The 22,683-nt window shown below is 60.8% G+C and overlaps 1 protein-coding gene across 1 annotated transcript in view; it reads left to right on the top strand.

Annotated features, from left to right (window-relative positions):
* The window catches only part of RBM19 (RNA binding motif protein 19), a 142,894-nt gene extending 127,642 nt beyond the window's left edge, over nt 1–15,252 (top strand). Inside the window, 1 exon segment of the mRNA XM_019467363.2 lies at nt 14,841–15,252. Coding sequence (XP_019322908.2) covers nt 14,841–14,852 — 12 coding nt within the window. The 3' untranslated portion in view covers nt 14,853–15,252.
* Nucleotides 15,253–22,683: the final 7,431 nt, after the last annotated feature.

Genomic DNA, 22,683 nt, shown 5'->3' with positions numbered 1-22,683 from the left:
GAAGAACCCCCGGGCGCGGGGCTGAGCACGTGAGACCAGCCCGGAAACTCCTGTTCTCGCCTTCCCCTGCGGGGCTGTTAGCGGGGGGTTCCCACCCACGGCCCTCTGCGGGAGTGCTCCCGGCTGGGGACTTGGCCTCCGTCCTGCTCCAAGGTCACGTGGGACCGCCAGCGACGGAGCACGGGGCTGGGGAGCCTCTGAGCTGCTCACGAAGCCCAGCCACCAGCCTCCCCAGTTGCGTCTAAGCCGTGTCTCTGATGGCGGACGCCCTCCGCGCACAGGCAGGGGACCCCGTGAGACGTGCCCCGGCCCCGGCAGGCGGTGTGGAAAGGCTTATCCCGGGCTTGGGGCGCCCGTGCACACACACCTGCTCCAGCCTGGAAATACGGCCTCGCCCGTGGGGAGGAAAGAGCCACAGCTGGTCTGCTGTGGGTCTGAATCCCAGCCTCGCCCTCCCCAGCCCCGGCCGCAGACCAGGGAGGTCCCCTCTGACCCCCCGGCTTCCCTCTCTGTACGAGGGAGGTGACATTGTGCCAGCCTGGTGTCAACCCAAGTAAAGCCCAGAGAAAATGCCCATCAGCACTTCTGTTCTTAATTCGGGACCTCTGGCCAGGGCTCCAGGTGCGTGTCCAGGAACCTTCCGAACTTTGCAGAAAACCGGGTCTGTGCGTTTCCGGAGGCGGGAGGTTCCCATCTCCATCCGGTCGCCTGAGCCGTCTGGAACCCCCGCGAAGCTCCACGGCGCTGGTCGCTCTGTGAGGCTCAGCCCGTGGGGCAGGTGCCCGGCCCTGGGAGACAACGGAGGCAAAAGGCACAAACCCGGAGTGGCTTGGTCGCCAGCCTTTATGCCGGAGTGTCCCGCAGAGAGCAGGTGCAGCCACAGTGTGCAGGTGGGGCTGTACGGCAGGGTCAGTGTTAAACCTCACCCCGGCCAGGCCCTCAGGTGGCCAGTCCCCCTGGGTGCCGTGGGTCTCGGGGGTGACGGGCCCGCCCCATTCCCCCGCCACTGCCTGTCCCGTTGAGCGGCACGTGGGTCCCCCTGGCGGAACACACAATTTGTGCTCCCACTGCCAGAGCCAGGCCGATGGTGGGGGGTAGTCCGTGTCACCAAATAGGAGGCCACCGGACCCCCTGGGCCTGGCACACGGGAGGCGTCGCTGGCACAGACTTAACTGACTCGGATGAAGGTACCAGGACGTCCCCAGGGCAGGACCGGCCAAGTCCTGCAGCCTGGGGCTGCGTGCCGAGCATAGGCTATGCATTCACACCAGCCTGGGACGCTGGGTCCCCCTTCCCTCTCGCTGCCCTGCCTGGCCTCTCTGCCCCCACCCCCCCCCCCCACAGGGGCTCACTGTCTAGACAGGGAGCCGCCACATAAGCAAATGAGAACAGTCGATTCGGCTCCCCTGGAGATCGCGGGGGGCCCCATCACCCCTCCTTCATGCCACACCTGGCTCTCCAGGACATCCATGGCGGATGCCACCCTCATCTCCCCCCTTGCCCTTCCCCTTCCCCAGGGGCACTGCATTCCCCACAGGCAGCCAGAGGGGTACAGCTGGATCCGTGAACCGGATCGTGCAAATCATAGCTTAAAACCCGTCAGGGCCCGCCACACACTTGGAATGAAGTCACGTTCCTCGCCCGGCGAGAAGGCCCTGCCTCTTGTCCCTCACTTCCTGTGTGCTGGCCTTTCCAGCATGCTCCCACCCCAGGGCCTTTGCACTTGCTCTTCCCCCTGCCCAGACACCCTTCCCCCGCATCTTTCCTGTCTCTCCTTATTTCCCTTTGAGATCTTAGTTTAAATTCCCCTTCCTCACTCAGAGAGTGGCCACACTCCACCCCTCTCACGTGCGGACGTCCCTGTCCCTTTCAGTGGCAGCAGTTAGTGCAGGGAACGGCCTGAGCCCTGTCCCTTCCCCACTGAAAGTGACTGCAGCCCTGAGCAGTCAGGAGCTACTAACGCTGTGTAACTTATATCGGAACTGCCGTGTCTATTACGATTCTGGAAGGAGGCGGAGCATGGCCAGGTGACCGTCCAGCGAAGCTGGGTCAAGTCCGCCCGGCACGGGGGCGGGGCCGCCGGGAGCACCTGGGAGAAACGCATCCATCCAGAGTGTGCCGGGTGAACTGCGGGGACTCCTGACTGTGGGGCCCAGACATCCGGCGGACGGGCACCGTTGTCACCAGGAACATGGGGCACAGGGGAGCTTATGAGGAGGATTTAGAAGTGACAGTGGGCCATCATTCGGCCCAGAAAAGAAATGCCAGGAATAAACCACGGAGGTGGCCGCTGAGGAAGGGGTGCGGCCCCGGCGAGCCTCCCGATGTATGTGCAGACTCACCCGTTTCTCAAGGGGGGTCTTTGACCCCCGGATGGTCAGGGGGAGCCAGGAAGAGGGCCGTGCTGGAGGCTGGACCGGAGCAGGCACCCGGAGAGGGGAGGTGATGTGGGGCCGGGGGCCGCAGGGTCAGAGGGGGATCCTGACCTCAAGGCCTGTGCAGACGGCCGTTTGCAGAGTCAGGAGCTAGAGCCCTGCCTGTGTGCCCCGCGTCTACACACGACACACCCACCGCACGCCTGCTGGGACTCTCGGGGCCCGAGCCCCGCAGGTCATGTTTCCCAGGCTCCCCTGGCAACAGCCTGCCAGCAGGGTTTGGTCGGGGGTGGGTGCCTTCAGGCTCTGGGGGCTCATAGGAGAGAGAAGCCAGGGTATTCCTCCCAGTCCCTGGGGCCCTCCACGTGGAGGCATTGTCACCCGTTGGCCTCTGGCTCTGCCCGAAGTCCCCCTCGGTGGACCCGCCCTACAGGCACGGCAAGGAGACAGGGAGCTGCCAGAGGCAGGGAGGGGGCCCAGAGGGAAGCCGGGGTGGGAGGGCAGGAGTTGTGCAGGAGCCGTGGGGGGTCAGCAAGGGCATGAGGCCCCGGGGAACCCTGGAGGGTAGGACCCAGTGTTGGAATGTGGGGCCTGGCTCGGGGTGGGGGGCGGGGGTGCGGGGAGGGGCCGTAAAGACAGCTCTGGAGGGGTGAGGAGGGGCCCGGCGCCCTCCTGCGGGGGGAGGGTGGGAGTTAGACGGGGGTCTCCCAGAGGGGAGTGAGAGCAGGACCCACAGGCCCTGGTCCCAGGAAGGCCTGGGCAGGACCCCCGCTGCACCCCTGCCGCCATGCAGCCATCTCCTCCTTCCACGTCCGTGCCTTTAAAACGGGTAGGAGAAGACTTCTTGCCTCGTAGAAGCGTTTTGAACATTGACAGACCCCGGGTGGGGAGCACTTAGACCGTTGCATGCCGCAGGGGTGCTAGATACGGGGTAGTCCTCACGATTGCTGTCCGAATTTCACAACGAGGGAAGCTTGGGGCGCTCTGCCCACGAATGCCCAAGGAAGCCAGGCCCCAGCGCGTGCCCAGCAGGTGTGCTGGGCCCACATCGGAGGCATGGGGCAGGATGGGGAGTCCATACGCGCGGGAAGGTGGCCCGGAGAGGGTGCCCTCTGCCCACAGGCCCCAAAGCGGGCCGAGCAAGCACATGGTTCAGCTGCTGGCACACAGCCAGACCCCAGATGAGCCAGTGGTTGCCTGGGTGTGCGGTTGGAAAACAGGTGGACCCCTCCCCAGGCCGTGGTATGGCTGGGTTTGCTCCTAACGCTTGTGATCCCGGGCCCACCCGCGGGCAGGGATGCCACTGTCACAGTAGAACCGGCCGTTCTGAGAGCCGGATTCGGGCCCCTGGGCCAGCACTCCTAGACCCGTCCACCCACTTGGCTGCGTAAGGAAAGGGTCCTGTCGGTGCCCACCCGGCAAAGGTCGCTGGGCAAGCCCTCAGGTCTGCCTCCCTCCCGGGAAACTCGAGCCGGCGTCTTCTGGCCGGTTTGCACGCCGGTCAGGGGCTGGCGTAGAGGGTCACAGGACCCGAGTGAACCCGGGATCCCACGGAAGCATCTGGACTCTGGGAGGGGGCCGGGCAGCCACCATCACTCCACATGGGGCGGGAAGGGGCACCAGCCAGAGGCAGAGGCTGCCACGGAGTCAGCCAGTTCGCCTCACCTGTTTGTCCGTTCGTTCATTCATTCATTCATTCATTCATTCATTTATCAGACACTTAGCAGGGGCCCCGTGTGCTGGGCACCCGGGATTCAAGGCCAGAACGGCCACATGAGCTTCTGTCTCCTGGGCTTGAAGACCCACGTGTCAGGCCGAAGACAGTTTCCAGCGGCCCTCGCCCGCCTGTGTTTCCTCCCTCTTTTGCTGCCTCCTCGGCTTGTCTTTTGTGGCCGGGCCGGTGTGCCTGTGCTCCGCGGCGTCTAGGAAGGATTAGCGCAAGCCGAGCATGCAGGCTTTGGTGAACAGAACCGAGCTCGGCTTCAACATCTAATTCAATTTGTTCTGCCGAGATTGAAATATGAAATGGTTGCCAGTCAAACGTTCAAAGGATGGGGAAGGGAGAGTGAACGCCTGCTGAAATTTAAATTTTAATGAAAATGACTTTAACCCTTTGGTGCACCTTGCAGAAATGGAACACGGTCTCCCCCTCCTGCGCGACAGCCGCTCCTGGGTCCCTCCCCCCCGCCGCCCCCGCCCCACTTCTGTTTCCCCCGAGCCTCACTGAGACTAGGTGGCACGCTTTTTTTTTTTTTTTCCGGAAATACTACTAATAAAAGATTAGCGGAATACTTGCTTAATAACATTCTCCCATATTGAAACGGGCATCTTGCCAGCAGTGACTTGTGCAAGCCCAGCCCCCCCCCCCCCCCCCCCGCACTCCGAAGGTCCAGCCACACCCAAATGTCACAGGTCGTCTGTGTTGTGGTTTCCTGTGTGCCCCCCTCACCACCCCCCCTGGAGGGTAGGAGCCATGTTTTTGCACCCTGCTTCCCCTGCCTGGTGCGGGCAGGGGTGGGGGGTGGCGATAGTTGACAGACTGAATGCTCCCCGCTTGAACCTCCCGGCGGCTGTGGGAGGTGGGCTCACTTTCCCCAGGCGACACCATGCGGAGGGCTCATGCCCAGTGCCATGCCGCGCAGGAAGCGTGAGAGAGAGCCTCTGTCCCCCTCTCTCAGGCGTAGGGCGGTTGGCCACAGTGTCCCCAGTTTACAGGCGAGTCTGGGGCTGCGGAGGGAAGGCCCCCTGTGTGCTGGGTCTGGATCTCTGACTCAGCGCAGCTGCAACGAAAGGCATCCTGTCTTTTTCCCCCCGATCAGGCTTTTCCCGTCCAGCACCTACTTGCCACGAGTCCCTAGTGTGCTTTTTGGCGTGCGCGTGTTTGCAGTATCCTCAGATGCCGTCAGTCCCGGACACATGTGGCTCAGAAGGGCTGTGGCCAGCGCCAGGCGCCATCCTAGGGCTCCTGGGCGGAGAGGGGGGGTGACAGAAGCGGCCCCGAGGCTCCCCGGAGGGTGGTCTGAGCCCTTGTCCTCATCCCCGGGAGCTAATAGAGCTACGCAGCCGAAGCTGAGGTTTGAAGGCAAAACCCCTTGCTGTGTGTGTCCAACACGTTTGTGGAGCCTCCTGTGCACGAGGCCGGGCCGTGGGCACCGGACCAGTGAGCTCGGCAGATGACGCTCCCGGTCCCGGGGAGCTGACGGCAGGAGGTGGGGAGCCAGCCAGCCAGCAGTCGGCTCCTTGTAGGGCCACTGGGGCCGCCGTCTGTACAGGGTGTCGGGAAGGGCCGACGGGGGAGCTCCCTGAGGGCGGGGCATGTGGACGGAGCCCGGGGAGGGGGGAGGGCGTGACATGCGTTATCTAGGGGTGGTGGGGGGGGGATGACTGAGACCCTCAGAGGAGGCGACAGGCGGCCAGGTCCTAGATGTGCTGAAGGTGCAGCCCATGGGACACAGTCTGAGGTGTGCAAGGCCAAGGTTCGGGCCTGCACGGTGGGAAGAAAGAAGCTGGCATGTGCTGAGGCCGGTTGCTGCCGGAGCTGGCAGGGGGGACACCAGGAGTTGGGGGTTTAAATGCACATTACGCTGGAGATGACCATTAGCCGTCAGGTGGAGACAAAGAGCTTCTTGGCAGACATGTGTCAAGTTCACAGGAGAGGGCCGGACCAAAGGCATAATGGGAAACCATCGGCGTTTCTTGAAGAAATCTAAGAAGCAGCGTGGACGACCCACAGGCCCCTGAAGGGAGAGCCAGTAAATCCTCGCTTGAAGCTCAGAACTTCCGAGTTCATTTCTAAGCCAGCCCTAGACAGCTCCAAACTCTCTTGGCCACGGGACCCTCTTTCCCAAACAAAAGTGTCCTGCGGATCCCCGGTGTAGAAAACAGAGCAGAACCACTTTGTTCAAAGTCGGGGTGTGAGGCCGGGTCCCACCCCCCCCCCCCACATAGTCGTCCTTTGCCTCGACACCCCAGCGGTGCAGAGAACCGAGGTAACATGTAAACAGGACTCAACAAAGCATCGCGTGCAGGCTGCAACCGGGACAGACTCTTAACGTGTGTGTTTATTTTCACATGTATGTTGCAAATACAAATGCACAGATAGCTCGTCGAACCTATGATTTCACCGAGCTCCAGGAGGAGGTTCAAAACAAAACAAAACAAAACTCTCCGTCTGAAGGGAATTATTAAGACCGTGAAGACAGTAAAACAGAAGTGGTAACGAAGAGAGCCGTGAATGGTGGGAAGCGGGGGTTAGCAAACTGCTGCCCGGGGGCCAGATCCCGCCCCTGCCTGTTTGCATAAAGTTTTATTGGCACACAGCCACGCCCGTGGCTTTACATACTGTCGTTGAATAATTGCAACAGAGGCAGTATCGCCTGCCAAGCCGAAAATATTCCCCGTCTGACCCTTCGCATCGAGGTTGCCGAGTCCCGATCGAAAGCCAGCCCCTGTAATTTTGCAGCCCAGAGAGGGCCAGTGGCTGCTACAAGGCCACACCTGAAGGACTCCCCATCCCGTGCGCTGCCCGCTGCACCACGCGGCCCGGGCACAGACCAGAGCCAGGCCGTCTGGGCCCAGATCCCGGCTCTGCCCCTCACCCGCAGCATGACCTTGGGCCGGCTCCTTGGCCTCTCTCAGCCTCAGTGTCCTCACCTGTGACCCGAGAGCAACGGCGGAACCGACTCACTGGGGCCGTGACGGTTTCACGAGCACAGACGCGCCGAGGGTGGAGACCGGCGCCCCCCATGCGCTGAGCACCGCGGAAGCAATCGCTGCCGTCACCCATCCCCCCAGCGTCAAGGAGAGTCCCCTGTGTCACCCCACCACCCACCACCCAGGAGGCCGAGCGCTCTGGCTCAGCGGCGAAATAAGAGGGGCTCTGCGATCTAATTAGAGCCTCGCCAGAAGCCAGGGCTCCGTCCCCTCCAGCTTCCTTAATAAACCCCACTTCCCCTTAATTGCAGCTTTCATGAAAACGATCCGCTGGGGCCTCAGCGCCCCGTCCTTGGGCTCAGGCCAACAGCAGGCATTTTTCTGCAGATTTCCGGGCGGCAGCTGCTTCCGCCTTCCCCAGGAGCTGTCAGGAGCCCTCCCATCTCCCAGTCCCCGAGAAGATTCCAGGCGATGATACCGCTGCCTCCTCTGATGCCCGCGTGCCACCCTGCAGTGGGCAAAGCCCTCGCAGCCACCAGCTCAGCCGAGTCACAAGGCGGAGACTTGTCGCCTTCGTTGCACCAGTGGGGAAACTGAGGCTTGGGGAAGCGAAGTGGCGAGTATTACGGGAAGGTGCCAGATGGAGGCAGGCCGCTTGCCAGGCGCGTGCCGTGGCGGCCGTGGCACCGTCTGGGCCGTCGTCTTGTCGTCCCCTTGGCTTTGCGGAAGAAGGGCGGAAGCTGGATACGCCGGGAGCCACGTGCACGGTAGCCAACATCACTGCTTCCGTTCGCGGTTCTCAGGGCTGGGACGTGGCGCTGAACGGGTTGGGGCCAGAGCCCATAACCCCCTCCGGCTCCTGGCGTGTCACTTCCCAGTATGGCAGGACCAGGCTGCAGGACCGAGGGCCAGGGAGAGGCCAGCCCAGACAGCGTCCACAGCCCGGACGGTCTCACGGCGCTTCTGGCCGGAGCAGGGCCACGTGGGAGCCGGATGCCCCACGAAGGCGCGGGGTCCTCGTGCTCCAGGAGCAGGGGAGCGAGTGCGGGAAGCCCGTACGTTCTCAGACCCAAGCACCAGTTGTCAGCACAGATCCCCAGAGAGACCCATGGGTGTCGCTTCCGCGTGAAGACGTGTTTGCTGCTGCCCCACTGGCCACAGTACGTCACGTGGCAGAGCCCTCAAGGGAGGGGACTCCCAAGAGGCATGGACGTGGGGTAGGGCGGCAGGCGGTGGAAAGTCGGGGCTTGGATGCAGTCCCTCCCCCCCACACCCTTCCTTGGACACCGTCTACCACCTAGATGAGTGGGGCGGCCTCCCTCCTTTTTTCACCCCCATCCCGGCTCCGGGGCTCTCCCCAGGGGGCCTCCGTGGGTTTGTCACTGCTCCACACTTCCCTCACTGCCTAGTCTGTCACCACCCAGACGCCCTCTCAGGGCAGGGACCTGGCCTTGTACCCAGTTGTGGCCAGCAGGAGAGGCACCTGCTAAGGATTCCCAGGGATCCAAGCTGGCCCTGGTCTGGCCTCTTGAACAGGCCGTTCAGAGTCTCCGTGGCCAAAACCAGGGAAATCCCGGTCGCGCAGGAGCCTGTCTTCTCACGTTGGAAGCTTTCACGTCGCTGGGGGACCCAGATGGCACTCACCAAACCCCCGGGTGAGTGGACCATCGAGTTCCTCCGCTCCTGCTGGAAGGTTCTGTGTTCCTTACCTTCCCTGCACGCTCTGGTCTATCCTGCTTCGTCATCACAGCCAGGCGGGCCACCAGCAGGTGCCCTCCAGCCAGGCAGCCTCAACCCTGATCCTCCCCAAAGCCCGCCAGCCCCCTCCCCTCCGTGCAGGGCGCCCTCAGCGGGCCCGCATTCCCCAGTTGCGTCTGCTCAGCTTGGCCCGGAGACAGTCCTCAGCCTCCCCTCAGAAGGTACCCCGGGGTTCTTGGGAGCCCGATCTGGTCCATTCTGGTTCCCAAGACTCCCGTCGTTCCGAACCCCACTTTCTCTGGAAGCGTTAGGATGCAGAAACCGGAGATTGGGAGTTAGCCTCGTTTCTCTGTGTCGCGGCTCCTCTGCCATCCCCAGCCCCCTGCTCTGGCCGCGTGGCCCCAAATCAGGGACAACAGCACCTCCCGCCTCTCCCCCCGGGTGGTGTGGCCGCGCTTCTGGGCGGACTGGAAAGCGGGTCCTCCTGGGTCCTGCTTGGAGCCCGTGCTTGGACTCGTTAGCACCCGAAAAGCGGTCCCAGCCCCATCCGTTCAGCCTCCACTCAGCAAAGCTGTTTCCAGAACGAGGGAGGAGGGGACCGTCGGCATTTTTACCCTCTCTGAGTTGACTGTCAAGTATTTATCTTCAACTGCGTCTTGCCTGGCAGTCTTGGCTTCTGGAGCGAAAGCCACTGGACCCTCCAGAGGAGGGTACTTGCCAGAAACCCAAGCCCTTGGGGGGTGAGAGGTGAAGGGCCCAGAAGCACAGGCTGGAGAATCACCCAGCCCGGATTCTGCTTTCCCGGTCTCGAACCTCTGCATCTGCTTCCTCTGAAAATAGAAAAGACCGTCCCTCCCCGGGGGTCCCAGGGCCCCCGAGGGTGGGTGCCAAGCCGCAGCCCAAGGCCTGTTCCCTGGGAAACGCACCGCGGCTCTGCCCCCAGCTCCAGAAACGCCATGTAGTCTGGGGTGCTTTGCAGTGTGTGTGCGGGGACTGTTGGGTGCACCGTGAGGACAGTAACGGGGGTCTCGTGCAGATGTGGGTGCTGGGAAGGGGCTTCTGAGAAGTGGGGTCCCACTCGCGGGGGGGGCGGGAGGCAGCCAAGCAAAGGGGAAGAGGGGAGTGGGGCACGGCCTGTGCGAGGCTGCTGTGGTGGGGGCTTGGAGCCTGGCCGCCGGCCCCCTCCCACCCCAGCCCCCAGAACCCGTCCAGACTGGAAAGCCCTGCTGGCACCTCCGGGCCCGGCCACCGCTGTCGGGGGGGGGGGGGGGGGTGAGGGGGGGACCTCTGTCAGCCAAGGGCCGCTCCCAGGGCACCGTGCTGTCCCCGGCTGGGGGCCACCGCCGCGTGTCAGGGCTGCTCAGGTCCCCGCGGCCCCCAAGGCGGGGAGTCACGTGACAGCCGGCTGAGGTTTCAGATGCATCCATTCATGAATATCAATCAGGCCTGGTAATTCACAGTAAGTGGGATCCAGATTGACTAATAAGGAAGGCTTTCACCCCAAACTGGGTCCGGGAAAGGAGAGTGGCAGCGGCAGGCAGGTGTGGGCGCGATGTGACCAGAATTGGAAAGCCTGACATCGGAGCCGCGGGCAGCAGGGTGGCCCAAGGCCCCTAGCGCTCTCAGCGAGCAGGCGTCCCGCACGGGCAGCAGCCAGCACCCCCGGGGGCGCGGGGAGCAGGCTCTGGGGAAGCGGGGGGAGGCGAGGCCGCCTTTCAGGGATGCCACAGCCCACCTGTGTGTCGCCGGCATCTGGGGTGTGGGGCCCCCGCAGGTTCCCATCCATCCCGCTGGGTACCGGGCAGCCGTGGGGTCCAGCCGGCACCCCCAGCCGAGACAGGAGGCTGGGGGCAGAACGTCCCAGGGGGACCGCGGCCCTCCTGGTCCTGGAGAGCAGCACCCGGAGTCCCGGGTGGAGCCCAGTCCCCTTCTGAGCACTTGCGTGGGTGCCCGTCTCCTGCATGCGCCCCGCAGCCCAAGGTCGGGGAATCGGGGTTAAGGACAGCCACGGGAACAGGCCGCACTCCGGCGTGAGATCCAGCTGTACTCTTACAAGCTCTGTGGCCCTGGGACCGAGTCACCTGGCCTTTCTGTGCCTCCGTCTCCTTTAAATGGGACGAGAACACCCACCTCAGAGGATCCGCTAAGCTGTGGCCCCACTACAGCGGGGCCTATGGACCAAAAGGGATGTGTAAAGCCCCTGGCACACCGTGGACGTCCAGCGAGGGTCACCTCCCTCCCGCAGCCTCCCTCGTTCCGGTTTTCTCCACCGTCCTGATAAGAGGCCGTCACCATTGCTGCCCTAAGCACAGATGGCTCAGTTCACCCACCAGCCCGCTAGACGGGCACCGCTTCTGCCGTCCCGATCTGCAGTGAGGAAGCGGAAACTCAGAGAGGTTAGGTGCTTCTCCCGAGACCACACAGCCCCGCGGCCAAGCCGGAGTCGGCGTGTGCTCTTCACCTCTCCACCTCCAGACTGTGCGCCACGCAGCCTGCCTGCCAGGTCTCCGTCTGCCCGTCGTCGTCTCCCAAATGCGGAGACACGGCCCTGCGTCGACCGCAAAAGGCTCTGAGCCCGTTCCTGCTGCCCCTCTCCCTCACGCACCAGGGGGAGCGTTTGGATTGTTAATGGGGCTTGTGGGGGCCTGCACGGTGCACCTGCCCCGCGTCCTTGCCTGGCCTGGTGAGCCGCCGTGGTGCCACGGCCCCCCTTGCTGGGACAGCCGAGTCCGCCCTCCCAACCCGTCCTCAGTCGGTGCAGAAGTAACACCAGTCCCCTGAGTCCCGGCAGGAACGGTGTTCTGTCTCCAGAGGGAAAGGCGGTTCTGTCGGGGACTGTGGTCGACCCGGACTCGGGGCTTGAGAAGTTCGGGGCCCACATTAGAAGCCCCTGCAGGCCTCCGGACACACTGTCGACAGATTCTCGGGGCTCCGCTCTGAGTCCTAGTGCCTCGGCCATCTTCCTTTGAGAGCTAAGTCCTCGGCCCCGGGGATTTCACAATAAAAAAGCTGAATGATCAGTTACAGAGTCCTCACTGCAGCCCAGCGACCCCTGCAATCTGCAGTTTCTCCCCAGTCTGCAGTTGAGCAAATAGAGGCTCAGGGACCCCCCTCCCCCGCCCCCCAAAGTCACTCAGCTTGGAAGAAAGAAGACCGTCTGGTCTCCGTGCCTTTGAGCCCAGCGCATTTGTTCATTCATAAGACACGAGCACCTTCCCTGGGCCAGGCCCTGGGGTCCGCGGGGAGGAGGGCAGACCCAGCCCCTGCCCTGCAGAGCCCACAGGCGAGGCGGGGAGCGGACGGGCCAGCCGTGGCAGACAGAACACTGACGTGCCCGTGCGTCCTGGGAGCGAGAGGTTAGGTGCTTCGCCCTGGCGTCTGAGGGGACGCGGGTGCGTGTCCCCGTGGTCGTGTGTGTGGACGGACGGGACAGCCATGGACACGGGGCTCTGTGGTCATCGGGAGCTCGGCCTCAGCCCTGGGAGGGCAGTGTGGCGGTCGCCAGCGCTGCGTCTGTGCACCCGGCAGCGGCCAGGACACGTCCTCCAGGCCGTCGTCCCCAGCACACCGGCTTGCACCCAGCGCCTCGCACGTAGTAAGTGCTCAGTAAACAACAGCCACGGTGATGGTGGGTGTCGCTCCTGCTCTCGTTGATCCTCCAGGAGAATCACATGCCCCCGTGGGGAATGGATGAGCCGCCTTGCCACCAACTGATGACCGTCGTTCGCCGCCTTAAGGGCCCTGCCATGCCTCTGAGATGTGGGGGGGGTGGGGGGGGGGGTTGCGCGGCAGTGAGGGTTGGCCAGCGCGGCCCTCCGCCTCCCCCGAAACGCCGCGGAGTTTCTCATTTTCCCCTTGAGCGGTTTCACCTGCAGCGAAGGCTGGCCGGCTGGAGACCCAGGCCCAGGGAGGGAGGCGGCTGAGGGGACCCAACACCGTGCCCTTCCCCCTCCCCCCCCCCCCCCCCACCGAATACCCAGAAAGAGCCCGAGGGAGAAAGTGAGTGAGAAATGCGAGCCCCGGACCCGGCGGGAGTCTTTACCAAATACATAAATAGGCCCAGCATTTAGATCCCGCCCGGTTTGCATCTGGACGTTGGCAAACCGGGCAGCAGACTGCACGGAGACAACCTGTTCTGGCTCCTCGTCTTTGGAAGCAGAGGTTGGCCTTCGGTTCGTCTCCCTAAAACGGGGGTCAGCCGCTTTCGCCGTGTAGGATCCTCGGACACGGCCCCCCGGAGTCCGATCATCTTTCACTGATAGGCGCTGTGTGCCTTAGAAATGCTTCTATGGAGAACTTCCCCGGAGCCGGATGCTTCTTACCAAAGGCCCTCCCTGACCGTGTGAGTGAGGGCTCGTGTGCAGAAACTAAGGCTCAGAGAGGTGTGGCGGGTTGTCCACGGTTGTGCGGTCCGGAAACAGCAGAGTGAGGCTTCGAGGCCCGGGGTCTGAGTGCAAAGCCAATGCTTTCTGCAGAAGCCACCCAGACGGGCTGAGGCAGCGAGAGACAAGACCTCCTCGTGCCCGTTCTCTCGGAAGCCTATCCGGCCTGGGCTCCAAGCAGCCACTGGCCCTCCTGGCCCCTCGCTCTAATTCAGCGCGGGCAGGTGGAATGAGGCCGTCTGGCGGCTGTAGGCCCAGCCTCGCAGGCCCTCCCATGGCTTCCCCACCCCCCCCCCCCCCATTAGGACTCGGGTCAGATCTGAGGCGCGGCCTTCCAGGCCGGGCCGCCCGGAGTCCCGTCTCGTGGGGCCTCAAAGCATCCAAGGCCTCAAGGGCCAAGCCCCACCGGACCCCTGCCCACCGTTGTCCGACCGTCTCCAGCCTCCGTGAGAATCCCCTCCGGCTCAGGGCTCATCCTTACCCGTCCCCTATTGTTATCTCCTGGTTTCTCCTCAGATGTGACCTCATCTAATGTGACCCTCCCCCTGGGTACAAAATACTTTACCCCCCAACTCTGTTTCATTTTCTTCCGCGCATTTGCCCCTCTCTGACATAGTTGCTGTTCCTTTGTTGTCTGTTCCTCCTGCTGCCCCCAGCCAGAAATTTCCATGAGGGCAGGCGTGTTATTGGTCCCTGCTGAGTCCCCTGAGCCCAGAACAGCTCCGGGGGCAAGGGCGCGTCGACCCTGAGCTACTGACTCTGTCAGGTCGGCAGAGAGCTTCCTGGTTCAGTCAGAATGCCCCTGCGAGGTGAGTCTTCTTTCCCCTTTGACAGAGGAGAAAACTGAGGCCCCGGGGCTGGGTGTCCTCCCCCCCCCCCCCCCCACCAATGCCCCAGCGCAGAGCTCTCGACCTCCAGAGGCTCTGGCCACAGGACATTTTCTCCGCCTCGAAGGAGGGACGTCGGAGGAGGATAAAAGGGAATAAAATCAAACGAGAACTTGGAGAGTTGGGTTGGCCGGCGTGGCTCCGGGGCCCCAGGCGGGGTGGCGGCCGCGGGGTCTGGGGGTTTGCTGGCGGACGGCCGGCTGAAGGCTCGTCTCGCCTTAGTTAGAATGCAGCCGTTAGATCCTGCCTGCTCTCTGATGGCTGGGAGTGATTGACACTTACAAATTACCCAGCCGAAAGTGTCGAGTCTTTGACCCCTGAGTAACATCTTTGGCAAGCCTGAGATTTGCCAGCATTTTGTCATCTAATTACTACAAATCCCTTGAAAATTCACTGGCTGGTGAATTTTTAATGCGGGGCAATTTCAATGTGATGCATTGCCCAGATGGGTTCTTGCATTTCTCACCCCTCTCTCCCCCTCGCTTCCCTCTTCTCTCCTTCTCTCCCTGTCTCCATCCGTCTCCGCGTTAACTTTGCTGACCTCACAAACTTTCGGGTGAGCTGCGGCCAGAGGGTGTGCCGTCCACGTTCTGTTCCTCGGAGAGGCGCGCACAGGCCGGTCTCCGGACAACATGGGGGTCTTCCTTCTCCCCACCCCCCTGCCCAGACCTCCCCGCCTGGCGCGACAGAGCCTCCTTCACCACACCTTGCGGGCGGGCGCTTTCCCCGGGCAAGAGGGCCGGTGGGTGTTGGCGAGGTTGGTCGCTTTCACGCCAACCTTTTCATGCAAAGCAGGTGTCTCGCCCACGATTATTGTTATTATTATTTTTAACCTCATTCTTTAGATCCTCGGATGATGGAGCTCACCAGGGCAGGGAAGAGACGGCTGCCTTTTTTGGAGCAGAGGACAGACCGCGCCTTCCACTCGGCATACCTGGATAGACCGGAGGGGGAAGCCGGATTCTCTCTGTCCCAGCGCCACATCGACACAGCCTCCCACCACCCCCCAGCCCCATGCTGCAGGCTGATCCCAGAAATGCAATGCACAGGAAGCCGGGACTTAGGACCCGTTGCCCACAGAAGCAAAGCTGTCTTCGAACCACGACTGGAAGGTGGCCCGTGAGCGAGAAATCTGGCTCGTTCCTGCACGGTTCTCAAATACTTCCTACTCCTTTTCTCCCTTCACCTTTTATATGTATATTGGATTCCTATTTCTAAATGCGAAAACAAGATGCCTTTTGAACTTCGTCCCCAGAACAGCCCTCCGCGTGGACATTTTCCTCGTTGACAACTCGGAGGGCGAGAACCATGGCCACAGCCGTGTTCTCGCCGTTGACCTCGTAGAGATAAGTCCCTTCCAGCCACCTCCGCCAGCCCCTCTCCACCCCTCCTCCCTTCCCCCTATTCAGGGAAACGAGGTTTTGCTTTTCAGCCCCATTTCTGGTTACATATGTACATGGCTGATAAAATATTCCGCCTCACCCCTTCTCCCCGTGGGACCCGCCGTCTTCCGGGGAAAGGGTTTGTATGACAACGGCCACGACAGCCTGTGTGTCGCCTGGAAACCGCGGTGGGGGCCGGATCGCTCTCTCTCTGGCTCGTCTTTATTCAGATCCCCTCTCCGGGTTCTGATAACGGCATCGCTGGAGAGGAGAGGCCTGGACCTCCTCTGCGGGTTCCGCCCGAGGCCCAGACGGTGGCCCTCCCTCCCCTGACAGAGGAGAGGCTACTGAGGTCCCTGGTGTTTGTTGCCTGGTATCTCCCCTCCCCCCCCCACCCCCACATCCTTCACCTGGGGCCACCCACGCACGCAGAGTGGGCAGATGTCCCGGCTGTGGATGCCCAGTGCGTGAGCTCACCCTCCCCGGACGCCTTCGAAAGTTGGGGCCGGAGCCGAATTTGGGTGGGGGGAGGTCTCGAAGAAGCAACCTCGGCTGGATGGATAGACCCCAGCAGTCGGAGAAAGCACTGGGCCCCTTGCAGGGGGAGGGGATGTCATGGCTGCTCGAGATTGTCCAGGAGGGAAGAGGGTGAAGAATGGCCTGAGGCTCCACCCAGAGGGTTCTGGAAGTATTTGGACACCGATTCCCATTTCTCTGTCCGTCCACCCACTTGGTTGTCTTAACGTCTCCTTGCACGAGTCACCGATGTTCTGAGATCCAGAGTATTCCGGAGGCAGAAGGCAAGGGAAGAGGGAGGTGTCCTTAAACGTCTTCCCGACCTCCTTTTACAAAACACAGCAGCTCACTTTGCTCTGAGTTCCCAGTGGCAGGGCCATCACACGAGCGCGTTGGGAAAGCCGCGCCCGCGGTGGCCCCCCTCTTCCAGAGGCTTCCAGAGGGCCTCGCCTCGGGGGAGCAGGTGTTTGCAGAGCTCCGTGATGGGCCGGGCCCGGGGCTGCGCCCTGAGAGGCAAGGCCACCGCCCTTGTGCTGAAAAGAGCTTCCAGTCGGGTGTGGGGTTAATAAGACCAGAATGAATTGAATAAACTTCACACGGGAGGTACAGCGTCTTCCGGAAGATGGGAGGAGAGTGTGGTTCAGACATGAGAGCATCAAGCATTTAATAAGCGCCCACTGGGTGCTCGGCACTGGGGTGGTAAAGGCGAGGGACCGGGCCCTGCCCTGGGAGGGTCAGCGTTCAACGAAAACGACCTTTGCACAGGGATGACGCTTAGGAGGGGGCAGCAAGGTGGGAGGCGGCCGGGGCGTTGAACAGGCAACCGCAGCGGCCTTCGTGCCAAGTACCCACGCGTCCCCTGCGACCCCCGGGCGGGGGCTGGGTGCTCCCCCAAGAAAGGTGTGCAGGTGCCCTGCGTGTGAAATGCAGCCCGGTCCCCCCGTGCCGTGGCCCCATCCTCATGAGCCTGCGACACTGCGCCCACGTGGAAAGAAATGCATCTGGGCCTATAAATGAGTCACGGCAAATGACTCGTTCCGTCCTCCGACCCCTGGTGCTGCCCGTCCAGCCTCATGGTCCGGGAAGGAAGCCCAAAGGCCGGTGAGAAGCCATGAAAGCGCCCTTATCACGCCTCAGAATTCCTCGGCTCTTCTCTCCTTGTCCCGTTTTACTGTGCAGCGTGTGGATGTGTGAGCGCGCACACACGCACATTCTGTTCCTAACGACGGTGCCGTTCGGGCCATTTCAGGTCCCGTATTTGAGCCGTAGCCCCCGCCTGCCGATTGGTACCTGCCGGCAGACTTTCAACGTTCCTTTCCTTCCACTTACTCATTCAGCAAATACTTGCTGAGACCCTGGCACCGTGCTTCGCACGGGGACGTTACCTGCTGAAGCCTCGTGGGAGCACAGACGCTAAACCCGGAACGAAGGGATAATACAATTTCAAGCAGCGGTGAGAGCCAGTGGGCAAAGGGCCGGCTCGGCTGGCGGTGGTGGCCTGGGAGGCCTTGCCCCGGGGAAGTGACTTTTAAGCCAAGAGTCGAGGCCAGAAAGGAAGCCGACCCCGGAGGCGGACTGCAGCATCTTGGGCGGAGACCAGCAAGTTCAAAGGTCCGGAGGCAGACGGACCATGTGGTTAAGGACTGAAAGCTGGATGACGGAGGGACGGAGTGGACAGGTGCCCGGCCACGCAGAGGCCACTGTAGAGGCTTGGTGTTCATTTAGACAAGAAAGGTAAAGGGTGCACCAGTGAAGCGTGGGAGACGGGGTGAAAACAGGATGTGGCAGACGCCGCGGGCAAACCGGTGGTTCCCAGCCCGTCCGTCCGTGTTGCCTACCGGGCACCGTGGCAGCTAGAGGCGTGGGAGACACAGTTGTAGCCAATCAGACCCAAGCAGAAATCTGGTAGCTTTCCAACAGAAGGTTTTGTTCTCCTGATAAAAGGGGTAGGGAAACTGCAGGCCCTCCCTCGCTCCTCCCCACTTCTTACTGCCTTTGATTTAGATGTGATGCCCGGAGCTGCCGCAGCTATTTTGCCACCTTGAGGGAAAGGCCGTGAGAATTGCAGAGACAGGCAGGCCGTTGAAAATCCGCACCAGCAACCTCCAGATTCTTCGGTACATTGGAAGAATAGTCCCCGTCCGTCTTTAAGGTACAGTTAGTTGGTTTTTGTGTTATTTGCCAAAAGAATGCCCAGGCTGGTACACAGGGTAAGGAACCGGGGCCGGAGAGAAGTGAGTGGGTGTGTCTGGTTTCGAAAGCCACAGCCTTGAGATTCTGAAATGGAGCGCCCTGTGTGGAAGAACCATCTTTGACGACACGATGAACCTGCTGTTTACTTGAGTGCGGAAAGTTCGCTGTACGAAACCAAGAACTGCTTCAAGTCCCCTCCTTACTGGGAAGGGCTAAAGGGAAGCGAGTCCAGCTAGACACGGATCCTTGTTCTCCGTGCAGCCCTCAGTTCACCCAAGAGCAAGTTGGGTGGGCAGACGTCGCCGTGTGAAAAAGACTGCTTTCTGGGGTTCAATTCACGGGATCGTTGAATGGAGGTGGGGAAGGAGCCAAGGGTGGTGGAAAACAAACAGGAGGGAGAGAGAGAGGCGAGAATGTTCCGGCACAAGCCCTGACAGGGCCCACGTGCTATCCCCCTGGGTCTCCAGAGTTGGGAGGCACGTCGGGACAAACGTTCTGTGCAATAGGAGAGAAAAATGGCAAGAATGTGCAAATTCTTGATGCAGAAGAAGACAAAAAAAAAAGGACATGTATTCCGTGTTTTTTTTGTTCTCTCAAGAAGCCCATTCTTAAGCAGAAAGGTGCATTGAAATGGAAATCGTACAACGACCACCGACTCCAGATACCCTGGCATGGAGGGAGGCCTCAGTGGCGTTGCACGAGAGGCGATGAGTGTGTGAGCCCTGGTTCCCAGTACCTAGCAGCAGGCCAGTCCCAGTCCCGACCCCTTAATCCACTCCCTGACCTGAGGTCGAGGGCCAGCGGGGCCAAGAGAAACCGTCACACGGCTCTCTGCCTAAGCTCTGCGGCCCAATGGCAGGCAGTCGGCAAACATTTGTTGAAGACCCACGGTGTGCCTGCTGCCCCGCGGGCCGGCCCGTCTACGCCCGGAAAGTTCCAGGCGTGGCGTCCATGGGGACGCCGATCTCTTCTCAGCAGCAGGACGGGTGACTAGACCGTGGCGTGGACGAATCTCACCGACGGTGCCCAGTGGGTGGAAGGCGCCAGGCACAAAATTGCTGCGCGACTCCACTGCCCTTGAGGGGAGCCCGCCGACGGGCTGCAGACGTCCCCGCGCCTTGATCTGGGTGGCGGTCGCGCAGGGGTTTACACGGGTAGAAATGCGGTGAGATGTGCCTTTTGTCTAAGCTGTAGCTCCAAAAACAAATAAAGAGGCCACAGATACCCACGTGCGTATGTAATCCAATAGTCAAGTCTGTTGTGTGATTTATCCTGTTTTACCTGGATGCGCGTTAGAGTCCCCTGGGGAGTTTTTGAAAGACATACACCTTGACCCCACCCCAAGAGATTCTGTAATGGCTCATCCGGGACAGTGGGGGCATCTCAGAACTCCCGGCTAAGTTTCTGGTTGTTGGGTGTTTTTTTGGGGGGTTTTTTTTTTGGTGTTGGGTTTTTGTTGCTTTTTATGGTGTCCGTTTTGTTTTTGGGGTGTGTGTGTGTCTGTGTGTGTGTGTTTAACAGGCATTGCAGGTGTCCCCCGGTCATTTTGATGGGTAGCAACCCTGGGCTCTGGGACTTCTGTCTCAAGGGTGACCCTAGCCCCCCCCTCTCCAGGTGTTCACTGTCTATTAGAGGAGACAAGATCCAGAAATAACCAAAAGTTGGGATTGTCTCTGCTCCAAGACATCTCAGGAAAGAAGTTGGCATAGACCTTGTGTCAGAGGAGATAAGGCTTTGTGGATAAAACGGACACGTCCAGTTGGACAGGTCACACCTAAGCAGACGGAGAGGGCACGGACAAGCATTCCAGGGTGGAACGGCACGAACAGGGGCACAGAGGCAGACCAGCCTCGGGAGCATGAAGAGCTCTACCTGCCTCTTCGGGGTCCAGTCCAACTGGAATCCTCTTCTGGATTCTTCACCTCCCATGACCTTTGTACATCTCTGCAGAGGAACTGCCCTGTCTGCAAGTCTAAGTCCCTATCAAACCGTAAGCCCCCCCCCCCCCCCAGCTACCATGATGGCCATACTTTTGAACCACCCAGCTTCTGACCCAATTTCTTGCCTGGAGAGGGAGAGAGGGGGATATCGTTTCCAACAGAGAGCTGGGAAGTCAGGCCGAAACTTGTGCCAGATAGACCTTCCCCCAAAGCCACGCCGCTCGTAAGGGCTACTCAGGATCAGGTGCCGGACATCGTCCGTTTGCATCTGGCCCCGGATCTGGTCTCCACCGTTCACCCCGCTCCGTGTCCGGGAGGCTGGCCCAGGTGGAAGGCGTCAAGGGACTCCCTTTCAAGGATCAAGTTGTGTTTGGACCCGGGGGAGGCCCTGACAGAAGATGGGAGGCCGGAGGGGAAAGAGGTTGGGCCATTAATTTGCCAGACCCCCGGCTGGCGGGTCACCCGGGGTTGACTGGTCCCCCTACCCCCCCGTCAGAGGCCCCAGTGTCTGGCTGGCAGTGGACACCATCAGCGACAGCAATGCTTTGTTCTCTATTCATTACCATCCCCCTACGGAGACCCCTTCGACTCCTTCCTGATGACTCCCCCACCGCTGAAATCGTAACACCGCAGACCTACTGGGTGTCTGTTTAGGTATGCATGTTTATGCTTCAGACATCAAAAGGTAAGTTCGTTTCGTCTCCCATTTTTTGCCCCTTTGGGGGTGATGTGGACCCCACTGAGAAGGCACGAGCTCTCTGGGCGCCCTACCTCCGGCAGCCGAGTTGTAATGGCTCCCCACTGTCACCAGTCCCGAGGCACTTCACCCCTCTTCGTGGTGCCTCTTCGCCTCGCCCACACCTCTGTTCCCTTGTTAAGCCCTCCTTAATTACCATTTCCTGCCTGCCCCCCGCCCCCGCTGGAGGGAGATTCGGTGACTGAGCCCACAGTCCACCCCATGTTCCAGAATGTTCTAGAACATTCTGGAAGCAGGGTGTGAGAGTAGACAGTCACCCCCCAACACGCACACCCAGATCCTATTCATCCCCAGACCACCACCCCTCCCGTCTGGAGGCTGGCATGGCTTGTCCCTCTCACGGCTCACCCCCCCCACCCCGAGACCCTGGGACTTGCAGGTGGAGGAAATGCCCCAGCCGCACAGCACAGCTGTGCTTCAGCACCTCGTTGCTTCCCAAGAGCATTCAGTGTTTCCTCAGGTGCACAGAAAGCGCGCCCCTTTCTCAGGAAGTGTCGGGAACATAGGGGAACAGAGCCGTTTAGCCTCTTTCCAAGGCCGATGGACCCCCTCGCTATCAGCCTCCAGCCCGCAAACACAGTGGAGTCTCACGTGTCGACCCGCAGCCCTCCGAACGTGTTCTGTTAAGAAAAAGATTTCCTATATTACACCATCCATGCGGGTTGGCCAAGGAACTTTCCTTCCTATCCCCAGCTGCCTTCGAGGTCCTGCTTGGGGTTCACACCTAACCTGTCGCCCCTGAGGATGCTTCTTGGCAAGTGTCTCTTCCTGATGGGAGAGCCAGTGTCTGCACTTTGGACCCTGAGTCTTGTAATGTCGTAAGCCCACCCTGACAGGCACGGGAGCCCTTTCCTCCCCCGGAATCCTCAACTGCCTCTTTCCTGGATCCACCTGCTTCTCCATTTCTGCCCTCCTGGTAATCAACCCAAATGTTCTTTCTGCCCAGCAGAGCTAATGATTTGGTGCCCCTTCAGGCTGAGAGCCACTGAAGAGATTTGCTCAGCATCGTTTTAAGGAGCAGCAGAGAGCTTCCTGGGGAGACGGTAAGAGTGAGTGCCCCCTGGTGGAAGAAAGAGCTCGGCCTCTCCTACAGGAACCACTGCAATTCCGCTCCGGCTCTGAACTTGCATATCGTCCTCAGCAAAGCAGTGGCTTTGCCATTAGTTACTAGACACATGGTCGTACGAAGGCAGTTTAGCAAACATCTTTGTTATGTGAAAAAACTCCTTGGGGATCACCCTCCCTACTCCAAGAGCCTTACAGTGTCCAGAGCTATTTGAGTCTCCCCCAACAAGAGTTCTAGAAAACGCTGTTTTCTCCTTATTATTACATGTCTATCGCTGATTGTATGACCTCTAGGGATGGCTGTCCCTGGTTAGGGTCCAGTTGGCCTGATCCTTTTTTTTTTTTTTTAGAGACAGAGATAGAGAATCCCATGAGGGGCAGAGAGAGAGAGGGAGGGAGGGAGAGAGAGAAGCAGGGCTCACCTGAAGCGGGGCTCAAGCTCACCCGATGTGGGACTTGAACTCTTGAATTGTGAGATAATGACCTGAGATGAAGTCAGATTAATGACTGAGCCCCCGGGCACCCTGGCCTGATCCTTGATCTGCCCCTTTTGCCTGACCCTGGCCTGCTTTACCCGCCACACGCCCCAGGATGCTCCTTCGCCAAAGCCACCACCATTCCCTGGGTTAGAGTCAGAATCTTCTCGGCCCCTTCTCTCTCACCCAGTTAAGTTGGTAGAGCAGCAGTTCTCAAATTTTTGAGTCTCAAGACCCCTTTCCACTCTTTTTTTTAAAAAAACTTTTAATGTTTTTTATTTATTTTTGAGAGAGAGAGTGAGAGAGAATGCCAGCAGGGGAGGGGCAGAGAGAGAGGGAGACACAGAGTCCGAAGCAGG

Source organism: Panthera pardus, unplaced genomic scaffold, assembly GCF_024362965.1.
Source record: "Panthera pardus isolate Hobbes unplaced genomic scaffold, ASM2436296v1 HiC_scaffold_15, whole genome shotgun sequence".
In the NCBI taxonomy this organism is placed as follows: domain Eukaryota; kingdom Metazoa; phylum Chordata; class Mammalia; order Carnivora; family Felidae; genus Panthera; species Panthera pardus.
Note: the sequence above shows the minus strand (reverse complement) of the source record. Positions and strands in the feature narration are given on the sequence as shown.